This window comes from Motacilla alba, chromosome 1 (genome assembly GCF_015832195.1).
Source record: "Motacilla alba alba isolate MOTALB_02 chromosome 1, Motacilla_alba_V1.0_pri, whole genome shotgun sequence".
NCBI classification, from domain to species: Eukaryota; Metazoa; Chordata; class Aves; order Passeriformes; family Motacillidae; genus Motacilla; species Motacilla alba.
In genome coordinates, this window is record NC_052016.1 from 41179648 (window position 1) to 41205147 (window position 25500).

Below are 25500 nucleotides of genomic sequence, written 5' to 3' on the forward strand. Positions count from 1 at the left end.
TAAAGGATTGGAATAGCAACAGAAGTTTGAGTAAAAGAGCTCAAAAATACAAAATTTTTTTCTTCCTAACCAAATCCAACAAGTCATTAATCTCTGCTCTTCTGATTTCATTACAGAGATATCAGAGGAATTACAGTGGTGTTAGATTGGAGTAACCAAGTGGTGAATTAGGTCCTGTTCATTTCATTACAGCAGCATAAAGCAGATGCAGTGTACGTATGGGTCTCTGATAAGAAAGAAAGAAATTACACATTCTAGTAGTTTAAAAATGCCTAACTGGAGAAAGTAGTACCATATTTATTTCCCATCAGTGAAACTTATAAACAATTGATATTTGAATAAAAAATAAAAATAAAAAATAAAATTTGCCATCACAGCTATCTATGATTTATATTGTCTTACTTTCAGGTGACTCTGTGCTGCGTTAGGTTAGGGCACAGCATGAAAACATGTTCCAATTGGAATAATTTGCTCAGCTTTCAAGTCAGCTCAATGTTGGACTTTTGTTTATGTGCAAATTCACTTGCCCCTTCATATTTGTCCATACGTGCAAATGTATTCTCCTCCAGCTTTGTCAGGAATCATACCTAAACTTGTAGGACAGAAACTGGAGAATTCCTGCTTGTCAAATCTGAGGCCATCTCCTCATTGCCCCCTATCCCTCCTTTGTGCTTGCTGCTTTTTTGTCCTTTGGATTTCAATGTATTTCATATCATTCCATCACCATGCTAAAAGCTTACAAGCTTCATCTCCTGATTTTACAGTTTTAATCACTGGATTGTCCTCAGAGTTCAAGGCCTTTTCCTCCTATCCTCTACCATATTTTGCAAATTTGATCATATTTTGTATTTCCACAATTCTCATTAGTATTTTTATTCCAAGGTCTTTCTAATTTACTTTCAGAATATTCCTGTCTGGAGGAAGATGTATGAACTCCATGAGGCAAGTGGCTGCCTTTTCTTCGCTTGAAACTTCTTCAAACACTATGACACCTCTGTGACTAGAAGGATAAGAGAAGGTTAAGATAAGCAATAATGTTTAACAAGAGTAGAACTCTTTATGTGAGGTTATTTCACTGGAGAGGGGCAGATAAGTAAAAGTTTTTCATAGTGAAAGCATGATTAATATTGTTATAGTATAATTTTTATAGATGTCAATCTAAATATTTGTAACATGCTCAGTAAACAATCTGTCTGTTAGAAATAAATAAGCAAATAACTGAGTTGCTTGGAAATTTTACATCAATGAAAAATGAAATTTCTGTACACCAACGATTTTCCATTAAAAAGATGCCTATGAAACTGGCATTTTCAACAAGGAAGAAAATCCAAAGTTCTGTTAAGTAAGCCAACTTAAATATTTTTGAACAGGTAAATAAATGGATTAAGTAGATATTTACCAGAAGCATGGTCTACTTATCTGAAACTCAAGATGAGGTAATTAGTATAGATAATATTTCTTCTGATGTTTAAAATAGGTGAATTGTGGAGAGGGAAAAGTGTCTCATATCTTTGAATGATTTTCTTGGCTAAACTGTCTGAAGAAGGCACAATAACAAGTTCTGTACTTTCATGCTTCTTTGTCCTCTTTTACACCAGCTCCAGAAATCCAGAAAAAAGCCTTGTAACCTGTGGAGAACATCACACCTGGAAACTTTTACCCAGGCTTTTCTACATCTATAACTACCGTGTATTGCCCATACTTGCTTAAACTGTCCCTTTGAAGCATAAAACAAAGAAGAAAATAGTTTATGGGATAGTTAACGGAGCTTTGCAAATCCATCATGGACAGACTCAGGCTCTTCTGCTGCTTTCCCAAGTCAGCTGGGTGGCAGCCATACCTAGAAACAATGCCTGCAACAGGATGATGCTTGAGCTAATTCATTTTCTTTGCAAGCTAAATTAGTGCAAACTCAGTTTTCCACTAAGATATCTATACTGCATTTATGTGGCTGAACTGAATTTATCTACGAGGAGAAACTGGGTATTGCATAAGAATTGGTTAAACTGATTTGTATTCCTCTGCCTTAAACCACTAATTCCTGGTGAGAGAAGCCTGAAAACAAGGAAATTTTGCCGTGGAGACAATGGTATTCATACCCACCAGAAATTTTATACATAGGCCCTGGGAGAACCTTTCTGATGGTTATTTCCATCCCGCACAAACATCAACTGTGCCCACACCATCCACCACCAAGGCTGACTATCCAGAGCACTCTAGGAAGCACACACCAGAGCATGATATATGCTGTGCCTGTCCTTGGAGACCACACCAGGTACAAAATATCACAGCTGTTAAGTCCCTGGCAGATTTACAAAGCCTTCTTTACCCCTGCTGTAGTGATTCTTAAAGATTCTTTATCACCTCTTGGTTCAGGGTTATTGTTAATTGACCTGCAATTAGCACAGTATCTTCTGGTTAGCCTGAAATACAGGCAGAAAAAGATCACATCTGCCTGAAGCTGCTGTGCACAGTCACACCTGGGAGGAAAGGAAGCTGTCCTACAGTCAATACCATTCATGTTTTCTCCCATTGGCATGCAACTCCAGCATGTAATGAAAGACATCTGACTGCTTTCCAAAAAGTATTGAATCCTGGAGCGCTTTGGCTTGGGAGGGACATTAAAAATCATCTTGTTCCAACCCTCCTGCCATGGGCAGGGATGTCATCCAGTAGATCAGGTTGCTCAAAACTCCATCCAACCTGTTCTTGAACACTTCCAGCGGTGGGGCATCCACAGCTTCTGTGGGCAATCTGTTCAGAGCCCCACTACCCTTACAATGAAGAATTTCTTTCTAACATCCAATCTAAACCTACCCTCTTTCAGTTTAAAACATTCCACTTTGTCTTCCCCTATTTGCCTTCAAAAAAAGGTCACTCTTTATTTATAAATCCCTTTTTACCCTTTCTTTTTCAACCTACTTTTTATCCTGTACTCATTTACCAAACAGATTTTTCCCTGCAGCAGATGGTAGTGAGTAGTGTCCAATGAGTTGCACGGTAATCATCAGGAGAGGAGGTGAGAGAGGCTTGTCATGTCCAGAGGCCGCAGCTGCAAGACATTATTCTATCAAGTGAACACAGAGATGGGAGGGAATTGTCTCTTCCCTTACCCCACTTTTGGTAATCTTTGAGCAAAAAAAGACTAAAGCCTTGTTGACAGCTCAGCAACCTGCTCTTGTCTTAACATTTTGTTTCAGTAAACCAGTTATTTACTGTGTTTGTACAGACAGATTAGTTGTTTTGTTTTTTTTTTCTTGATAATAAATACACAAAATAGCTTTGCCTCATCAATCTGGCTGAGTCTCCCCATCCTGCTTTCTGCTCCACAATGACCTTTTCATGCTGACTGAATAATGTGTCCCTTACATGATTTGTAACAGATACAGATTGCTTACCTTCCCTTTCTGCTTGATGACATACTGATTAATAGCACCACGAGAACTAGCTCCTTGTGATCAATTAATCATCTGTCATAATTGTTCAGTAGCTAAACAATTATTAATTTTGGGAGCTTGTGATAGTGAAGGTTGACAGTGTTAGAAAGGAGAACATGTTCCCTTTGCTCCACTGGGGACCTGAGTCTAAAAATCTCATAGAAATAGATATGTGTCAAGGCATTTATCCTTCCATACTTTGGATTGCAGTAACTCCTTTCAGAGAATTCATCAAAGTATTCACAAAACATCAGTTGCTGAGGGAACCTGATAATGGAAAAGCAATGCCTTTCTTGGGCATGCATTAAAAATTTGAAGGCTGGGCCAGACAACCCCAGCTCTGTTCATGAATAGTAGGATTCATAAGTAAAATTGTTCATCTTCACCCACTATTTAATGACCTATGTGCAGAGAATTAAGAAGATTTATTATCTCCTGCTAGCTATCAGTGAACAAAGATAAGTATTTGAAAACCTAACTCCTCAGAGGTAACAAAGGTGAAGTAGGCCTTCACAGAGCCCCCTGCTTCAACACTAAGCTCTTGGCACATAGAGGATCTCACCTCAGAGTATGGAGGACTCAGTGACTCTTTCTTTTTCTCTTTAGATCTATAGTTTGAGTTGCCACTGGAGAGCATGTTAGGGAGTTCATAACAAAGGAGAGTTCTGATTCAGCATCATTATAAACCCAAGTGCTCAGAAGACAGTTGGGCAGTATTAATTAACTGAGAAGCATGACATGCAAAACTGACTTTATCACATTTTGCTAACTCTTAAAAACCAGACCCATATAACTGTTTGTAGTACTATGTAGATATAATTATATCTGATAACACACCTGAAAGGTTAAACCCCCCTAAATGATTTCTATGTGGAGAGATTTTACACTTAAAGGTTTCCTTCAGAACCTGAAAAAGCCAAAGCTACTTCTACAATCTTCTGATTAATATAAAAAATCTTAAACAAACCTAAACACAAAACCTAGAATTTGTCTAATGGGAAAAAATCATTACACCATACATTCTTCCCTTCTTGTTTGAATACGTATCCTAAGTACAGGGTTTGCAAGCAGAGATATTGGAGGGATTGCAAATTAGCATTTTGTGTTTGTAAGTGTTGATAAAAAAATCAAATTATGGAGCTCTTGGAATAGCCAGCCCTTTTGAGTACGAGCCTAATTATACAAAACAGGCACAGTGGTTTCCATTGTCTTGAATGAGAACCTTTGGCTCTCAAGAACCTGGAAATGCAGCATTAATGAATGTTACCAGATTAAAAGTAATTTCTGTTCTGAAACTCTAATAGATTAATATTATTATTTCTATATGAATATATAGTATGACTTCTATGTTATTTCCTTAGTAAATTATATAAGTAGGAAAATAGCTGCTTTATGAGAAAGTAGTAACAATGTTGTTAGAATATCCTCTCAAAGGATAGCAGTTAATTTTATATTTAATAATAATATTTGAATGCAAAGGCAACATGGAAGCCAAATATTTACATTATGTTGTGTTGCCTCTTGAATAAATTACTGTTCTTAAAGACCAGCTCAAGGATTACATGTATGCAGACAACAGGCTTTTCCAAAAATAATTCAGCATGATTAATAGTCTTTGACCAAAGAAGTTAATGATATGCTTTCCTAAAAGGCTTACTCCCACTAACTGTGGATCTACCTATCTGAGATTTTCTTTTCTGCACATTTTTTTCTGATAGCTGACATTTTTATTATTGCACATTACAAAATGTATTCCCTTGGAAAATATGAAACTGAACTCAAAATCATATCTTAAATTCCTCATAATTTTCAGTAATCTAGAGATTTGCTAAAGTTTAGACCAGCCTCCAAATTTTATTGCATCAACCCCTTCCTTTTTTCCTCCGAATTTTTTTTCTTTTCTCCCAGTTGTTTTCACCTATAAATTTACAGGCTATAAATTTTGTAGGCTAAGGTGAAACTATGCAAATGAATTAGTAAATTAGAATGCATTTGCTGAGACTAGACAAGCTGTCAAAACAAAATTCTCTTACTGGTCTGCAGAATTTACAGAAGGAAGAAAAAAGAAGAGGGGGGAAGAAAGTAAATATTTTTCAGAGAGTTTATATAAAATCTTAAAATAAATGGTGGATTACATATCATGCTACCCCTCTTTATCTTCAAAATTCACTTCATCTTTATTAAAAAGTTGATGAAAACCAACCTCAAATCCTGAGGATTTTATGAGTTTTGGACCTTGCAGAGCATTGTATCTCTTAGACTTGTGCTTGTCAGCAAGATTTTCCATATCTGATCTGACCTTTAACTCAGGTAACTTGGAAGAATTCATGGGCATGGGAAGGAAGATATTTAGAATTGTTGCAATATTAACTTCCTCTGCTCTTATAGATGCAGAAATATTTTAAATATCACTTAATCTGATAGAGTGAAAGTTGAGTTGTACCCTGAAAATGCTGCCTTTTGACCACTTTACTAAAACATAAATAGACCTTTTAGGTGTTTTGTTTCATTACCATGTCATTCTCTCCCAACATTTCAAATAATAGTTAACTGTTCAGAAGAGTTCAGAATTGTGCTTAATTACATTAAGTATCTGTAAATGTTTCACTGAAATGGTTTCAGTTCATGTTCTTTCTTCTCTACTAGTTATGATTCAATGGATAACATAATGATGCCAGATAATTTCACCTCCTAAACTGTTTTTCAGTATATGTTAATAACTGATTATGATAATTGATACTGTCTATAATTTATATAGATCTTTTTACAGGGCAAAGTTTCCTGGGAAATATCTTCAGGTCACCTTTTCTTACCAAACTGCTTTGCAGTGACCCAGTGCTGGCGGTATTCAGAGGTGCTGAAATACAGGAATAACAAGGTTCCCTTAATTTAAACCACAGCAGTATAATGTGAAACTGGCTTATTGTATTTGCCATAATGGACCATCAATCACATGAAAGGAATTTTGAAACTCCTACATTACTTCTGGCAGCTAATTTTTATAAGTTTGTGTGCCTTTCTATAGCCTAGTCTTTGGTAAACTGTTGGACTTCCTCTTCAAGGTAGAATTATGTTATGCTACCCATGTCATAGAGACAAAATCCTCCTAAACTTTTTCAGATGATCAATGCACTCAATTATTTGTTTGTTTGTTTATTTATTTATTGTCTCAGGACTTTTTCAGACTTTCTTGTTCGTACAATTTACTCTTCTGTATGAATGCTAATACTTCAACATTACTGTAGTATCTGATGGTCACTATTGTTATTCTTAATATATGTTTTGATAGCTACTCCTGTGGCAACAGAGAAACAGCAAGTCTTTCTCAAGGTCAGAACTCAAATCACATTATGCCTTCAGGGCAAGGTTTGCAGTGAGAGGTAATACCTTTCAGCAGGCTAATAGATGCATATGGAAGAGACACACCAGAACTTGGACACTCAAAGCATTCCTCAGAGAACTGTGACTGAGACAACCCCCTGTTCCCCTTGAAAAGAAAAAAACACAGTTCCTCAGCAAAATGTATTATGCAGATATGTACATTAAATTTCCAATACGGTCAGGGCAGAACTCGCAGAGTTAATTCTCTTGGGAAGACTTGTTCCTATTGTTATTTACTGAGCTTGAATTTTCTGCAGATCTTCTTGCCAATTAAAACACTTTTGCCTGAAAGCAAGCATAATGCCAGTGAACAAGGTTGAAAAGTACATTTAAAAAAGGGCTTAAATTTTTATTTATCCAGCATTAATAAATGCCCAGGTGTTTTGAATCACTTTTGCATTGCTAAATCAGTGCAGCAAATGACAGAGGACAAGAGGGAAAGATAAAAGGCATTTCTACAGAAGTAAAAGAGTACACAAGACCTAATTATCTCTCAATAAGAATAAGTAAACATGGCTTAATACCTATATTCTGTGTTGTTACAGCTTTACAACACTGTCTGAATGAATTCTACACTTTAGCCTTTCTTGGGTCATATTTTAAGCAATTTTTAGAAGTGGATTGTAGCAAGTAAGCAATCCTACTTAAGATCTTCACAGACGAATCCACAACTGCATACACAAGAACAGTTTTAGGCATGTTTGGAACTCCAGTGGGTTGTATCCACTTATGTTTAACTCTACAATCCCAAGCCCTTTGAACAGGTTTTGTCCAACCCCAGAGATGTCAATGTTGCACAGATCCATAGTCACCTGTTTTTTCAACACATGCAAAACACCGTTATTATACGGGACTTAATTTGACACCCCTTTTGCATAAGTTTTGTGATTGATTATAAAAAATGTGATGGATTACGTTTTAAGAAAAAAAGAGGCATTGCAAAATGTTGTATTATCAAAGTCAGAAGAGGCATAAAAATGTAAAATACTATTTCATAGCTAAAACTGGAAGGTTTGTTTTCCTGGGTTTGGTTTTGGTACTTTAGGGTTTTTTGAGACATTATAGTTATAATTCTTAATTCATCTAGAATAACAGTGTTTTGATTTTGTTCAAAGATTTTAAAAGTAAAACAAGTCTCACTGGTGGATAACATAATGACAGTGTGTTAAAACCACCATGTAAGTTATCTCATCTGTGCTGGTATTGCTGTCTAACACCAATATTCAATATTTTGTACTGCTGATACACTTGTGACAGTCTGGGTGATGTGATGGAAAAACTACACAATAAAACTTTCAAACTTTGTTATATAAATGTTGTATAATAACAGGTGGGCTATACCATCACCCTTTAGTTTGTTTAGCTTGATTATTGCCTCCTCAAGTCAGTCAGCTTGAAGTCAGTGTTAACGTTTTAGAAATAATAAATGAACTGGTGACAATATATGGAAGTAAAGCTGGCTCCAGTGGAGTTGTACACAGGAGGCTGACAGGCTGTCAGAACCTGTCAGGTTTGCACTTCAAACACAGAAAGAGCATTTACAGACAGCTTTATAAGGAGTTAGTTCATCTCAAGAGGAATAGATGTTATCACAACTGCTCTGAGAGTTCACCACAAATCCATGCATCAAATATGAAGTTTTATTGTATCTGAGCCTTCTGGGGGAGTCTACTGAATAACCCAGTTTAGCTAGGTTTTAGATGGGGGTTTAGATGGGAGATAGCTGTCTGCCATCCAATCCAGGTAAGCATAGATAAGTATAGATATAGACATAGGATATATCCACATGGGATGTATTGGTGGTCAGAAAGGAGGCATTAGGAGGGCAATTGGAGATTGCCATTCTCTCACTTTGAACTGAAAGCCTGTGATTACCCTGCAGAAAACAAAGGGCTAACCCAAAGGCCATGGACAACAATGAAAATTTTTCATTGTCGTCTTTTGTGGATTTAAGCAAATTCCAAACTTGCAATCTGTTCTATTAGTATTTTGTTTTATCCAAAAATACTTTTTACTGAAAAGTTTTAAAAGAGGGAAGTAGATTAGATCAGGATTGGGAAGCCTCTTGAATATTGTGAGAAGAGATTGCTTTTGTTTGGTAAACAAGAGGCGAAATGGAGCTATATTTCTTCTTTGTAGTTATACCAGTGAGATAAACAACAGATAGTTAGATGAGTTATATGAGATGAGAAACTGATGTAAGAACAAATATGAATAAATATAGGTTGAAAATCAGATAGGCTAAACATTGGAAGACTGTGATTTTAGAACAGACTTCCAATCACAGTATTAGAAGTAAAAATAAATCTAGCAAGGTGTAGAATAGAACTCATTTAGCTTATATGGTGCATGGTCCAGACTGAACTGGTGAGGAATAAGACTCTGACTAATTAATTTTTCATCAGACTTCTTTTTCTAAATTATAATCTCTTAAAACTAAAAGGGTAGAGAGGAGCACTTCCTCCCGTGAATAAATTGTATGTGTCTCCTACACATTGAGATGAGAGGGAAAAAGACTGCCTGTGAGTGTCTCCGGAGAGATCCCAAAATGATGGTCTCACCAATTCCTGTGCTCTGGAGACAGTTTCTTTTCCATTTATAAGAGAACCAACAGGATTAAAGTCCAAAACACCAAATTTTGATGAAGTTATAATGATATTTTACTTTCTCTATTTTTTTTTTCAACTCTCAGGAAGAGGAGGAGTAGCAAGGAGGAAGGGGAACAAGATAAGAGGATAAGAGGATGTTACATGTTGTAACATTAGACATATTTTGTATGGCAACAGCATGAAGGCTGTAAATCTGCAGTGCTCCTCTACTGTGGGACAGTCTGTGTGGAATCTGCATTTACAGGTCCTCTAGGATTGTTAAACTTTTCTACTATTAGGTTTAAAGCTATGCCAATAGCTTCCTTTTGCTTTCACTGTCACTGTCTCAATTCCTTTCCTAGTTATGCCACACTTCAGCAGGGCTTGGCTGTTATTGTGAATACCTTGTTCTGAAGGATATATGCAAATAACTAGGAAAGGCTGTTATCAGTCGCTTTGAGATAAGCTTTCTTTTTGGTCACAATGATAAGATTAAAAAGATTATGGCTACATCACATGGCTATGAAACATCCTGACCCTTCGCTGACAGGTGGAATTGCTGCTCCTGGACAAATGAGGCATAGTAACTTTTACTCACTATAAAAAACAAGTAAACTAAAAGCCCCTCCAACAGCTACAACAGTAGACAGGAAGGAAATTGCAGTGGAATTTGGTTACTCCCCTAGTTTAAAGGTTTGACTTGTTATGATCACATTGGATTCAATCAATTCATTCAATAGATCACATGCTTTTAGAGTTTAAAACATGGTGATTACATCTAACACGTATATGTGTGAAATATGTCTCTTTTAAAACAAACAGAAAATAGAAATTATATCTAATAATGTTTTATAGATCAGGTGTACACATAATGTTACTGAAAGGCTTTTAGCTGATATTGTTTCCTAAGAAGTAAAAAAGAATGAGTGGAGTGCTTTTTCTGACCCATGGAGCGGGTGAAAAAAAGAAATATCATTTTTAATTACACCATCAGGTACTGAACCTCCAAAGCAATTTTTTTCCTTGTTGTCTAGTAATGCTCTGCAGCAAAATCTTAGTTCAAGACCTTGACATGACCTATGATGAACAATGAGGTGTGTGATTTTTTTGGACTTTCCTCAGGACTGAGCTGCATGGCTTTTAATTGGGTCAAGGCAGACTTATAATAGACTTCAAAGTCTTTTCTATTTTGTTCTTATTGCCATGATAGTGGCTCAGTTGGATAATGCAATTTCTGAGAATTATCATGTAAGTAGCTCTCATATTAAATTAGAAAAATAAAACAGGATAAGAAAAGTAATGCATGCTAGAAATCTCTTACTATAAGCTTCTGCATCTTTACACCACAAAATGACATCTGTGACCTTTCTCTTCCCTTTTCAATACAATCAGTCAGTATGTAAAGCTCTGCTCTACAGTTAAAAATAGATAACCCCACCTATTAAATGTTGTTCAGCAGAACATGCTTGTCTGCCTTGAAAGCCAAAGAAAGAAGGTAGTGGTATGAAATTATGTAGGAAAATATATTTTTGTGTTCCTATTTTCTGTATGAGCTGAAAAAACTCTATGACAAGGACAGGAAAATAATTGACCATGGTACTCAGGTACCCCAAGTATCTTCTTCCTTGTCCAAAGAAACAAAATCCAGTGTACTCTGAACATGAAGGTAGTGAATCCTAGAGACAGAGCCGACTTGAAAATTTACCCATTCAGGGAAGAGTAAAATCTCCTTCATTTGCATGATGTACAAGTAACCTCAAAAATGCATTCAGCTTTCTTACTTGCCTCTGAGTATATACACTTTTATTTTACAGATGCTATGCTATTTCATTTATTTAATTAATAACTCATAACTATACCAGCATATTTCTTCATCCTCCATAACTCTGAAACAAACTCTTTGTAGTTATGAAAGTTTTTCACTTACATATGAGAAAATTTCTCAAGGAGGTACACTTCTTTAGGTGCTGACAAAATTGCTTAATTATTTGTTTTATTAATTAGTTACCAAAATAATAATCTCTTACAGTATTTGCTGAATAATTTTATCACTAGCCATCCTTCAAGGATTTTTCTTTATGTTTAATTTCTGATTCAGAGTGCTATCAGCCATGTATGGCACAGAGTTTGGCTAAAGGTTGTTGAGAGACTGTTGGCTGCTGTGATTTGTCACAGGCTCAGCAGTTTGTATAAAGCTGTTTGCAAAGAATATTAGTGATCCAAACTGAATATGCTCCCAAGTGAAAAAATAATGGCTCTAAAAATAAAAATTTGGCTTTGCTGGTAACAGTCGCACAATGAAGAGAAACATCTTAGTCTCTAAACTTCATGGCAAAAATAACACTTTCCCAATGTCAGGACTTGTGTCAAATTATTTTCCTGTGTTGAATATGATAAGTAATAAATGTCCTTATTACAAAGTTTGGTCACATTGTACAAAAAAATGGAAAAAGAACAGTAACTTTCAAATCTAGGTGAAAACCACCTAACAAATACAGCAATAAAATAATAATAATATTTAAAAAGCTATCAGGTATGCACCATGAAAAATAAATAATCTGATACTTTTGTAAGTGGGTTTTGATTCATAAAGAACTGTATATTTCTTTACTTTACCCATCACCACCTGCTTTTCTCTTCCTTCATCTTTAAGGGTTTGTGCCCTGTGCTGCTGTACAGCTGTGGGTGGGTGCTGATGGTGTAATCCCAGAGCACTGTGCTTCGGCTTCATTTTCCAAACAAATCAAGCAGGAGCAGCAACACTGCATGGGTTTGATAGGCCTGAGGATGTCTAGAAAATATTAACCTGAGAGTAGATGTTTTCTGTCTTGACAGAATCTGGCTCTATACTGAGGACTCCTTTCAAAATTACAGTAATACTATGGTTCCCTTTTTACAGACAGAAAAATAAACCAGGGAAAAGATTTTTAAGTTTTTGTCCTGCCAGTGTAGCACTGGATGGTAATTTACCATCTAGTAAGCAGAGGTTACCAGAAAAAATGGAGATAACCATCAAAGAGAATTGTACACAGCCCATGGAAACATGAGAAATGTGTGACAAAGGCACACCAAGATTCCATCCTGACCTGTTGTTCTTCTTGGAGAAGTATTGACCACCTTTTCAAATGATAGGCACAACCACTCAACCCCTGGCACCATTCTCCATTGTGGGCAGAGCTGCAAACCTTAAATCATGTGAATGATACTAAAAGCACATATTTAAACATTGGAGGGCATGGTTTCTCTATACAGGTATTATTTAAATTTGTCTCTCAGTGTTTGGGAATGAAGGAATTAACTTGGGGGGTAATACATTAATATATTTGATGCCTTGATCCCCAAATCTCATAATGAACTATGACAGTTTGCTCATGATGCTCCTGAGAGACCCCGAATTTTTGAAGACATAATGTGTCTGTTATATATATGTCTTGTTCTGTTTATACTGAACTGAAAGCAGGAAAAATACAGATCAGGAATGGGTTTTATAATAAACCCTTAAAAACAGAGATACTTCTTTGGTTTTTGTCCTTGGAGGACTTGGAAAATAAAGAAAAGTATTAGGACATAGTACACTGATTTAAGTAGCTTCTGAAACTAAGCAGTAGTTTTGCCTTGTGAATCTGATGTACAGGAAGAGCAGACATTATTTAATGGATTAAATTTGAGTTTAAGAGGTTGCAAGTTCTAGTCTGTTGAGTGAATCAGCCCCTTGACAATAACGTGAGTTTTTGGTGGTGGCTAAAGACTCTGAACCTCAGTGACCTGGCTTATCTGTGCAGCAAGGAAAGCAAAGCTGTTATCTAAAATCAAAACAGGTGTATGAGGCAATAGGAAATCTAAATTAATAATGAAGTGGGCTTGGTCGGAGATTTTTCATATCATATCTTTCTTTCTCTTCCTGTATTTGAATGTATGATAATTGAATTTAATGAGGGGAAAAAAACCAAAACTAGACCCACCAAATTTCTTGTAGAGATTATAGAGATTAGATTTTTGTTTGAAAGATTCTTGGAAGTTTTACTTTTTTTTTTTTTTAACCTGATAGATAATAGGAGTTCAGGAGTTCCATGTGGAGCTGCTACTCAAGTGCCTTTCTCTCTGGTTTATTTAATTTGATTTTGTTTTTTTCACAGCAGTATCTTTCAATTAGCATCCCTATTTTTCCACTCTGGGTTTTGGCTGCTCATGTTTTCATGAACCCTCTGTTCTCCAAAATTCTCTCTTGCTTTTTGTATTCACACTTAAGTTTGTTAACAGACTTTGCTTGCAGATGACTTTATAAGTTATAATTAAGAGTAATTCAACAATATCAACAATATGGAGGATTCTCATTTACCTTACAGGAATAAGCCTCATCAGATATTATGTATCCCTAGTATAGTGTTTATCTTCTGGACTCTGCTAAATACCAACATTTTTTTTTGCCAGCTCATGGAAAATTTTACCCCTGTTTGCTGACAAAAAGTCTAGATCTTGATTAAAGTCTCAACTTCTCTCTCAATAATAGTAACAATTTTTGAGCAGTAACTGATATAATCCTGCTGGATTTTTTCCAGAATTACTAGAGAATTTTGACCCTGAAAAGTAAAAAGGAATTCAGACGGAAAGAAATAAGATTGTTGTGTACTTTAATCTCCACAAATCTATTGATATCACAGTCATTTTCTTACCCAGTGAAACCACACCAGTGCAAAACTGCCCATACCTTCGCTGACTGAAAAACAACAACAAAGTTACACCAGAGTATAAAAAGAACGGCTGTTTCTCACCAGGAAAGAAATTTCCTATGTGCATAACTAACTAGTCTTGTGACTCTGTATGTTGACTTTCACTCTGAAGAACAGGAACTTGTTTCTCAGAGACTAGGAGCTGGAATGGTGAGAGGAGTTTCCATCAGTGTATGAGGCTGTAAAGACAAATTACTCCCTTCCTCTGCACATCACTGGGAGCAGAATTTCACTAAAGAACAAATTTTATCAAAATTAAAACCTCATGTTGAATTATACCTTAGCTTAAAAGAGCTCAGATAGTAGTTAATCCATCACAATTTAATGCACTTTGCTCCAGGGGGCAAGCTACACTTCCAGATGAAATAAGGACCTTGTTCCTAGTCTAATTTTGTTTTTCTTCACCTCTCAGGCACTGCGCCTTATTGAGCTTCTCAATAAGTTCAATTTAAAGAGCCTTTTCATACCAGAGAACTATTCAGAGTCAATATGTGCAGGATATATTGACTTTGTTTTTGATAACATTCTTAGCCTGAGTTACTTCACTCTTCCAGTCTCCTATAGAAATATTCTAGTGAAATTTTCCTGAAGTTTAGATAGTCAACTGCATTTTTGAACCTTTCCTCTCCCTGGTGCTTTCACCCCAGTATAATTCCACAAAAAGTTGGACATCTTCAGAGTCCAACAGAAGTCATCAGAGAACTGTGGGGAGCAGGAAAGTACCACTACCAGTCTTGGGTGCCATCATTCTGTCTGTTTACTGCTTTCTTATCTCAGTTGTCCTGTCTTTGGACATCCAAAATTTTTCATATGGAAAAGAGAGGATAGAAGGGAAATATCACAGGCTTTTCACATTTTTATTTTAAAATTTCAATTTTCTTGTGTAAGTTTCTGTCAAAAAATTGACAAATGAAAATATACAGTACATTCAGCCTGAGATACATAGCTGCTGTACAGTATAGGGTTTATATAGATAATATAAGGTTTATTCAGGCTTTTTTTTTAAAGCTGTTTGATTTATGTAGAAAATACTCAAAATAAGATTCTCACTCAAGGTTCTTTGGGGACTCTGTTGAAAGGCAAGAAAATCTATTGTTTATATAGCAACATCACTTCAGGCGTGGGCTGAAGCACGCAACCTGGAATAAATCTGGTTGTATGGAATGTAGACAAACAAAATAAAAATAGGAAATAAAATATTCTGCATTTATACAGGAAATCCTATATATTATTTCCACAAATTTAGAGTGGCAAATAAAAACCTTTTTATTCCTGCAGGACAATGAAGCATAGAGATGATTGATGATTGGAAGCCCCACAGATAATCGAACTAAACTGAGATGCACCTTAGGTATGAGTCCCACTTGCCCTATTTACAGTTTTCATAGAACCTACTAAACTTTGTAAGTATCAGAGCCAGATTAATTTCATTTTAAATTCAGTCTGGAAAGAAGCTATTCCATATAAATGTTTGTTGAATAATGTATTTGGATGAAGATTGTTCAATCAGTGCTATAAAAGCACAATGCTTGCAACTGCATGTACATTGTAAGAAGCTCGAGTACTAGAAGTAGTTTGTGGGCTCTTCACAGCAAGCAATCACTTATCACACCACATGACAGCAACATCAGCTCAATGCAAAAAGTGGTTTTCTGAAGAAATCATGGCAGCTGGCTTATAGATTACTGTACTGCTTTTTCTGTCAACTTTTAAGTAATAGGCTATGATAAAATTTAAAAAAAAACCTACACAAAGCTCCTGTAGGAAAAAGTGTCTTGAGTGAAATGTTTGATTCTTAGTATTTCGATATGAGATTTAACAATTTGACTCTTGAAAACTCAAGAGCCTGCTCAACTGAAAGATGAAAGGATGCAAAGGAGTTCACCATGAAACTAAAATATAGAATTGTATTTATCTCTGCCTCAGAAATAAGTGAGGAAAATGTACTGCATATTCACAAATTTTAAATTTTTTGTACTTTATGTCACTGGTGTTCTCCTCAAAGTTTGGGTATATAAGAACTTGATCAGTTCCACGGATTTTCCTACTTTTGTGTTTGCACTAATTTGTACCAAGTTTTTCTTAGAATTTACCCCTTATAATTAGGAAGGAATTGTATACGTTATAATGACTTAGAGGAAGATATGCAGCATTGAATCAATGTTTTGTTTTAAATGTGTTATAAACTATATATAGTGTATTCAAACAAGAAGTAATGATCCCCAGAGACAGTGCAGGCAATCTTGGTGATTTAGCTGCACCAGTTGAATAACATCAGTCAAATAAAAAACACTAGAAACATAGAAGGAAAGGGAAAAAGACAGAAACTAGATGATATTTGCGTGCATAGGTGTCCTGGAGCTGCCAGAATTGCGAGATTTCTATCTCCTCCTTCTGACAAGTTTGAGGACAGAGATAATTAACTGATTACATTCAAATGGAATGATGACAGGTAAGTGCATTCCAATGATGTCCAGGAGAATATGGAGAGCTGAGAAACCTCAGCATCTATCACCTTGACTACTATGAGAGGATTCATTACTGAAGTACTAAAGGAAAAGCTAAAATAAGCCAAAGTATAGTGAGAAGAAATAAGAGAAGAGACCACCAGTGCTCTGAGAGGTGATCTGAGAATCACCCAAAAATTCCCAGTTTTGGTCAGAACAGCAGTTTGGAGCTAGTGATGTTCATATAGGTGAAGAGGTTCAAAGAAAAGGTTACCCAAAGACTGTTAAGCATCTCATCTCTTAACTTGATAGTATGCAGGTTGTTTCTACAATCAGCAAGAAAAGCAAGGGATTTCTGGAAGCTTCCACAGGGCCAGCCTGAGATTTTACCCTTTCCCACTGACTCTGTAAAGCAAATCAAGTCATCTCAATGCTGATGAGATGCAGCAGGCCAAGGGACTGTGAAGGAGAAGTTTGGGTTGACTCATCACAGATAACTAATGAACCTTCTCCTTCTTCCCAGTCCCTTGATCCAATGCTTACATATATTATGAGCTTTTATATATGTGTTCACCCAGTTTCAAACTCAATACAAAGTTTGAGTTGTCATTCACTTTCCAAAAGCTGAACTCTCTTTTGACAGAATGTGCTTTGGAGCTGGCTTTTGAAATAATCACAGGCTGGCTTTGTAAGAGCCAAAAGACAGGGGACCTAAGACTTCAGCTCTTCACAACATCAGGGAATTGAATCCAAGAGATTTTATATCTCAGAATAACCTTTTCCAGGGGATATTTTTGAGAAATTTTCTCCCTTTTCCTCCCTCAGTAGACCCATGGCATGAGAAAAATGCACAAGTTCACCCAGTTGTAAAAAAACAATGAAAAAGGAGACTGCTACTGTAGTCCAAACATGACTTAAGAATGATGAAGTTTTTATATTATGTCTTTTCCCCTTTTGTGCTGAATTTAGCTACTTACTTATTCAACAGGGGCTGATGTATTTCTCTACATGTACAATAACTCAGCTTCAGATTCCTAAAGAAAGCTATGGGTACCTCAAGCAAAAGAAACATTATATCTGTGACCATTGAAACTCAAATTATACCCACATGCTGTGTTAAGGGTCTGAACTTCTATTGGTTGAACACCTGTATAAAGCTCATGTTGTGTTTCTTACGATTTATCAAATGAGCTCAACAAATACCTATTCATGGTTCCTGTTATATGTCCTTCTTGGGGGAGATTGAGGATTTCCTCAGGAAAAAAAAAAAGCAGATTTCCTTCTGTCCTGGTGGTGACAATTAATTCCAACAGACAGACTTCTGTTTTCTTCTTTAAGAGAGTGAGCAAGTTTCTCAGGATGCAAGTATTTAAAATTATTTTAGTCCTGAACATACAGTTTACACATGCAGTATTTGGACTCAATGTTTTCCTCTTTGCTGTTTGCATACGTGCAGCTACATTCTATTTCCTCTTTTTCCTTCTTATCTCAATCCTAAGCAATGAAAATATTTGGATGGTCATCCGGAAGGGAAACAAGCAGTGTAAACAGAAATGAACAAGTGTTTGAGGGATTGAAGGGTGACGATTAAAACTAAACAGAGGAAGGGAAAAGTAAAGACTTTAAGAATGACCTTAAAGGAGACAAGGAAAAATGAGAAAGAAAATAACAGTCTGTAAAAGAAAAAGGGATCCACACTGTAGTGAGAGAATGCAAATGGCAGAGAAGGGAAAACAAAGCAGAATTGACTAAAATGGGATTTGAAAGGGAAGATTCACATATCTCAAGGTCTCAGCAGTGTGGGGTTTTGTTTGTTGGGGTTTTTTTTATGTTTTTTAAATGCCTTCACAAGGAAAGGGAGAAACTTTATTTGCAATGTTATCACAAAAGAAATAGTATGAGTCTGCCAAAACCAATAAGGTGCATTGAAATGTGTGTTTATTATAATAAAGTAAATATGTGAATGAACCCATCTTGATTTCATTGGTATATATTTGCAATAACAGCAGCAATAGCAGCAAAAATAGTGGAGATTTTTAGGGGAAGTGGCAAGAAATATAAGTGATAAATTTATAAGTGGGTTTTTTTTCTAAAAAGAAAAAGAAGTTTTCAAAAGAGAGGGAAAAAATAAAAGATACAAAACAAGAAAAAATGAAATTCAAATATTACTGGGGTAGAGGGTAAAAGAAGATAAAAAATAGAATATAATTACCAATCAATAATTTTTAAAATTTAGGAATTATATCATGCATCTTAATCTCATCACAATATCACGTCTGAGCACCTAAAGGCCAGAAAGGGTTTAATTTCACCCCTTTCCCCCAAGAGATGATTAAGAGATGATGATGTCAAGTCATTATACCTGTTTAGCACTTTGCCTCTGCTTTTCCTGTGGCAGCAAAAGAACTGTTTTGCAGTGGAGCATTCAGTGCACGGATCCCAGTTCAGCAATACAGCTTCAGAAGGCTGCATTGCTCATTGCTGCCCCATTTTATTTATCAGTTTGTTTAACTGTATTGGGAAAAGAGACCAGCCAAAGTAAATCTCATGGATCTGTGAGACTTCTCCTCGCTTTCCTCTCCTCTCAAAAGCCCAATTAAATCCCACTGTAGCCACCACCCATACTACTGCTCTGATTTCTGATGATAAAATATCCCTATAATTTCACACACAGATAGTCTGAATACTCAAGAAGGATATATCTCCTTTCAGTGTGAAGACAAGAGAAGTTTTAGGAATGAAAAACCTTCTGATCACTGAAAAGCTTATGAGCATCAGGGACTCTGGTTTCAAGAGGGCCTATGCTCTTCTCTGATGTAATTGATATCCATTATGACTCCTTTGGCCAATGTAAAGTTTGGTTCATTGCAAAAGCATTGATATTGGGAGGGAGAAATGGCACTTTGAAAATAATAAATCTCAGGAGTGATATTAACATGAGCCTAATTTATATTTTTAATATTTACAAGTATTCAAAGCCATTTTCACAATGATTTATAAAGAATTTTTAAAATAAACCTTAAAATTCATGTCTCTATGAAGATTTATATAGAATATGATTTATACACCTAACTAAGCTCCAATAACCTCCCACCCAGATGTCCTCAAATGAGGTGCTAACAGGATAAGAAATATTGAGGGGAGGGGGGATGAGCCTTCAGAAGTAGTTTGTGACATTGGAGAAATTATCCTTGTGATATAAATGAAATGAAGGCTGAGTATTATGGTAAGGAAGAAAATAAATAAATAGGGACAAAAGTAATCCCAGGTTATAATCCTGTTATAAACTCTTACAGGAGGGAAAAATTTTCTTCAGACCTTGCAGAAAGGTGGGAAGTCATATTTCAAGAAAATATAGGTATAGTGTGGCACTTCCATTGACACTTATTTTACTTTTCAAATTACCCAAAATTATTCGGAATAAATTAGCACCCTTGTGCTGTCAGATGCAAAGAAGGTGAAAAGCTTCCTGATTACCCCTAGAAAACCAGCAAAAGCAAAGATTGGAGTTTTAGTGGCATTTACAAGAACATCTGTTCTGGGATCCATAGAGCTGGCAGCGCTGACTTGTGTACCTAGCAGAGAGGAAATTATACCATGGAGAGCATCAAACCATCAGAAAGGGCAAGGATGACTGCATGGCTCACAGAGGAGAAGCAGTATTTTAGAGATAGCAGAGCTCACATCCAGCACCCCGCTACTGATTTGGTCGGGTAGAGCCTCTGAATAATGGAAGCAAAAGGAAAGACATGACAAAGCAAGTTTCATCAATTGAAACTCAGAATGTCTGTGGTAGTTTTTTCTGATTCTCTTGCTGAGACTGATAGTGAGAAACTTACCAGCTTCATGAACATGCTACTGAGATTGCAGTCAAAAGTCTCTTAATTTCTGCCTAGCAAAATACTGGTTTTCCTGCACACAAAATTGTGATGAATTATGACCCAGAAAAAGCAAACACAATGACACTAAAAAAAAAAAAAAGAAAATTGGAGAAGACAATGAAGATAAGGTTGGATTTTTCATGCAGTTGGTATGAACAACTGCACTAATCACTATTTTTCCTCATACTCACAATGATTTGGAGCTGCCACAATTTCGGGCATTATACAAACTGCAGGTAGTATTCTCCTATTCATGCGATCCCCATTTCATATAACTTGAAAAGTTCCAGGAAAAATGTACTGGTGAACTCAGTCTTATTTTCAATCATCATATAAACACTTCTTAGACAATGAAATCTCAATTATATTATTCTTATGATATTTTGGGGCACAAATAATAATTGCCAAAACATTAATTGAGTTTATTGATCTGGTTTCTGGAATAAACTAGATATAGAAACAAGTCTACTGTAATTTGGTGAGTGATGTTTTTTTGTGAAATAATAGTGAGAAAGCTTTTTTAAAATGTACCTGAAAGAGCAGGCTAGATCCAAAGAGAATACAGAAGATTATTTTAGGGTGGGATAGGATGAAATCCAAAGAGCGGGGTACGATCAAAAAACAAATAGAAATCTGTATATACTGTGAAAGAAGTCATGAAAATAAATTGAAGCTTGAGGGAAGGATGGAATGGAAAAGGACAAAACTAATAATTTATTTACCAATCCAGTGATTTAAAATTCTAATTTATGTACACATCTATCTCACTCTATGCTGTGTGTAACAAAACTTTCATCAATACATCATAAAGACGTCAAGTCCTTGAGCTTTGTCCTCCTCTTCCCCTGGAAGCACTGGAGGATATTATTAATGATTGTGCCTGCCTCAGATCTCCCTCTCTTGAAGGTGAAGAAGCCAAGCAAGGGCTGTTATTATCTTTGGCTCTGATCCCTTTGCTTCAGACTGTCTTTAGAAATGGGTTTGGAAATACCAGAAGAGTAATGAGCTCACTGGGGAAATTATCAGCTTCAAAAAACCAAATACCCCTACCAATCACCCCACAATAAAACAGTCTCAGACAAACTCATTTCTTACAGGACACTTTCTTTCCGTGATGTTGCCAGCTGGAAGAGCTATCTCTGTGTAACTGTTCTAACTTTGGTCCATGCTGGCAGGGTTGCAGCTGTAGGGCAGAGCAGAGTGCTGCTGTGACATGAGCATTATGGTTCCCACCTGCTTCCCTTGAGTGACTTCTGTGTCTCTCTTGATTCACCACCACAGCAGTCCACCACAGTGGACACTACAGAAGCTTTAGTTTTACAGTACAATGTACTGTGCCTCCAAATGCTGTGTTTGTGAGATTTATGACTCTCCCTTGTTCTCTGCAGTCTGAATCCATGGTTTACACGTGCTAATAATCATATCATTTCATATCACACAGACATCCTCTTATGTCTCCTATTAACACATAGTTCATTTTCAAAAAAAAAAATATAAGGTACCAATTAAAACCATTATATTCACTCTTTATCTAATAACGTTAAACAGTAATTTTTTTTCAAAGAATTTTTTAAACTTATTACTCTGATGTTTCAGAAACTGAGAACACTCCAAGAATAAGTGACTCACTCTGCTCATTAATTTTATAGGTGGGACTGAAACTCCCACCACAGTAATTTATAAGCTGAGAACTTTGGAACAGATTTATCAAACACATTATTTGATAAAACATGACTGGACTTGCTAAACGTATTTCACCAACCTCATGTGAAACTTCATAGTAACATAAAATTTTAAAAGAAAACAGGCTTAGAAACAACTCATAGCACTATTGCTCAAAGCAATAGCAAATCATGACAATAAAGGCAAATCTACGATCAGAATGGTCAACTCAGCAAGAGCGAGATTTTCTACAGGTCATTCTAAGGACCTACATCACCTTACATTGTAATCACCATCTTGGTAATCCACTTTCAAGAAAACCAAACAAATAAGCATAACATATATTTCAAACAAAACTATCAATTTATAAATAGGTGTTTAACATTGTTACAGACATATTGGAATCCAAACACAAATAAACCTCATTCAGAATGCAATTTTATTATATGAAATGGCTGTGTCCTTCCAAATCTTAACCTTCCCTCAAGTTATAATCCAGTTAGCTTTTCCAGTTTAAAAGCACAATCTTTTTCCATGTAACACCATGACTTGTACAATATGCTTTCAGTCAAATTTCAACCTTCTCAGGTAAAAAAATCCTTTACCTGAGAGCTGATACTTGTGAGCTCTGTACATTCTTGTTCTTTGTCCCCATTTTCTTCAATTCAAACAGGTCATAAAACTTTAAGTTTTAAACTGATAATCTGAAATGACAAAGCAACCTAAAACTGATTTCTTATTGTAGTACATTGTTTCCATTCAGTATTTTTTTATTCTCACTCTATATTAAGCAGGAAGGAAGGAGCTGGAGCGGTGCACAAGTAAGGCAAAAATGCACATTCTTTCAGATGTACTGAAATGTTAAGGAGGACTAGTCACAGAAATCTCTGGAAGATGAAAGTTATCATTTAAGAAAAAAGACAGTGAAACAACACATTTGAGTCTTGATTTCATACCACTTACTGGAGAGTGTTTCTCTCAAGCCTGGGGCTTGGAGGCTTATCTTCCAAATGGCACTTAACATGCAGGCAAAGGTTCCTAAAAGCCAATTTCAGTTTTGAATTGACTATGATCAGGATAATTGAGTGCATGGAAGGATATGCCCCAGCTACAACTAAGGATACTGCAACTTTCACAACATCTTTACTTTGAGATGTCGAGAGTATCAACAGAATTTGAGCTACAAAACTGGAAAGATACAGGATTAAGAAAGAAATAATGGATTTAATAGCATTTAGATGAACATCCATCATAGCATCCCTGAAAGTATCTGCATAAGATTGCATTGTCTTTCTGTGTTTCCACAGAGAAGTAATTAACAGAGCTGAAGTCACCATGGAGAGTACTAGAGGGAAAAAACAACCTACAAAGTAAAGAAAGAGCAAGTAGAGAGATGAACTATCCCAGTCCATGATGTGAGCTGTGCTGTTTTCTCTGCAGTTCCCTGTTGAGCTGCATAGATAAGTGCTGGGTGTAATCCATAGTAAAGGAAGAGAAGTCATAGAAGAGGTCACCAGTGATCCAAGAAGAAGCCATGGGACCATCTCAGCTATTCTGCGCTTGATTTGCAGCAGCAGCCAGTGGGTGATATTGATTATTTTTACACAGTATAGTACATAGAGCCAGGAACTGAACCACAAGCTGCTATGGTTTACAAACATCCACACAGCACCAAAGTCCTTGTACACTGAAGCCAACTTAAACACGTCAGCAAAGTAGAGACTGTGGATGTGCATCAGGACCGTCACCTGCAAGATAAATCTTGATGTGGTCAGAAAGATCAGGATCAAATCAGCAGAAGATATTTTTTTGCTTTTGATCCAATTGATTATATTAATAGTAGTAATAAATCCATTTCCAATAAATCCAACAACAACTTCAATAGCTACAATGCTTATTGAAACAATAAGAAGTGGTGGCAACATCTTGCTGCTTTGGTCACTTCTGCCTGATTAGCCTGTGCAGCTGTGCAGGAAGTTGAGCAGTTCTGATGGTATCTGGCTAGTCCCAGCTCCTGCCTGCTCACCTTATATCTAGGAACAAAATGACATCTGGATGATTGTGGATCAGGAAATGATAGTGAGAAATTATAGATGTTCTTCCTGAATGTGCAAAGCAGAGAAAGATTTAATAATTAACTCTAAACTTCTACATGCATAAGATTTGCCTATGATTTTCCTTAGGGGTGTGAGATAGCCAGCTGTATTAAGCAAGCCATCTTGTGTCCAATTGTTTATATTCTTGTCTAGAACAACAGAAAGCTCTGTGGCTCTCTGGTCACAGCAGTACCTGACTGTGTGGAGGGGTATGCAACATGAAAAGCAACAGAGGCACCAGTATACCTCAGCAAAGATGTCTTATTTTGTAACTAGTATCTTTCAGGCTGCATTGAAGGTTTATAAATTATAACTAGACCAATTAGTTGCAACCACTTTAACAAGGAGAAAATTATACAGCTTCCAGCCCTATTCTAGAAGAGCACTCCAGACAACAAGGCTGTCTTTATCCAATGATTATTGCTGCATTTAGCTGACCACTTCTTACACGTAGTCACATATATGGGATGAAAAGATGACAGTAGCAAATGTGCAGAGGACAGGTTAATCAAGAGATTAATCTCTCTCAAGAGAGCAGATCACCTAGCAGAACCCTGGTAAATATCCCACCCTCTGCAGGTGTTTCACTGTCTCAGCGTCTATCTCACCATCATGCCAGAGTTTGATACTGAATTTAGACCTGTTCTGCTTTATAGACTGAAAATGTATCATCCATCTTCATCCATGTCTTTGTCTGATGCTGCAATGAGCACAGTCCAGAACAGTGGTGGGCCTCTCTGATCTGCACCCTGCATTAGTACTTATTTATAAACAAATATGTCTGGTTTAGAGAACAGTGTGTCCTCACCTTCTCAATCTTGGACTCATGAATCCAAGTTATGAATACAATATTGAAAAATTCATATTGTTGATATATTATTTCTTGAAATAGAGAAATATTAAATACAATGATGAGTGTGACAACTAGATGAGAAGCAGCTGACATCATTAGGCCACTGGAAAAAAAAGTCTGAAAGTTTATTTGGCAGTAAAATATTTACTGATTTTGTGGGAAAGTTGATATGTATTTCTGTAGTCCATTTCTTGACAGAGTAAAATATTTCAAAGTAAAAGATAGACTGGCCTTCTAATCTGGACTTGGTAAGAATTGTCAATTGGATTTACTCCCTATCAATATATTCATGCTTCAAGTTTTTGTAGAATTTCTAAGACAATAAGTTAATATTTATTCATTAACTTATTAAAATTAAAATCTAGATTTAAAATCTTCATAGTTTTTGTTTCTGTCAATCAAAGTTTCCTTAAACTTAGATTTCA

The 25500-nt window shown here is 36.1% G+C and overlaps 2 protein-coding genes across 5 annotated transcripts in view; both read right to left on the bottom strand.

The window, feature by feature from the left end:
- Positions 1 to 25500, bottom strand: part of TENM4 (teneurin transmembrane protein 4) — a 1547018-nt gene that overhangs the window by 1380684 nt on the left and 140834 nt on the right. The gene's annotated exons all lie outside the window — the stretch shown is intronic.
- Positions 23086 to 24121, bottom strand: LOC119709978 (taste receptor type 2 member 40-like). Its single transcript, XM_038158416.1, has one exon. It carries the CDS (start codon positions 24049 to 24051, stop codon positions 23086 to 23088), a length of 966 nt encoding a protein of 321 aa, XP_038014344.1. The 5' UTR covers positions 24052 to 24121.

Bases quoted from the DNA above. Each gene is read 5' to 3' on its own strand.
- LOC119709978 (XM_038158416.1), bottom strand. From the start codon at position 24,051: ATGTTGCCACCACTTCTTATTGTTTCAATAAGCATTGTAGCTATTGAA.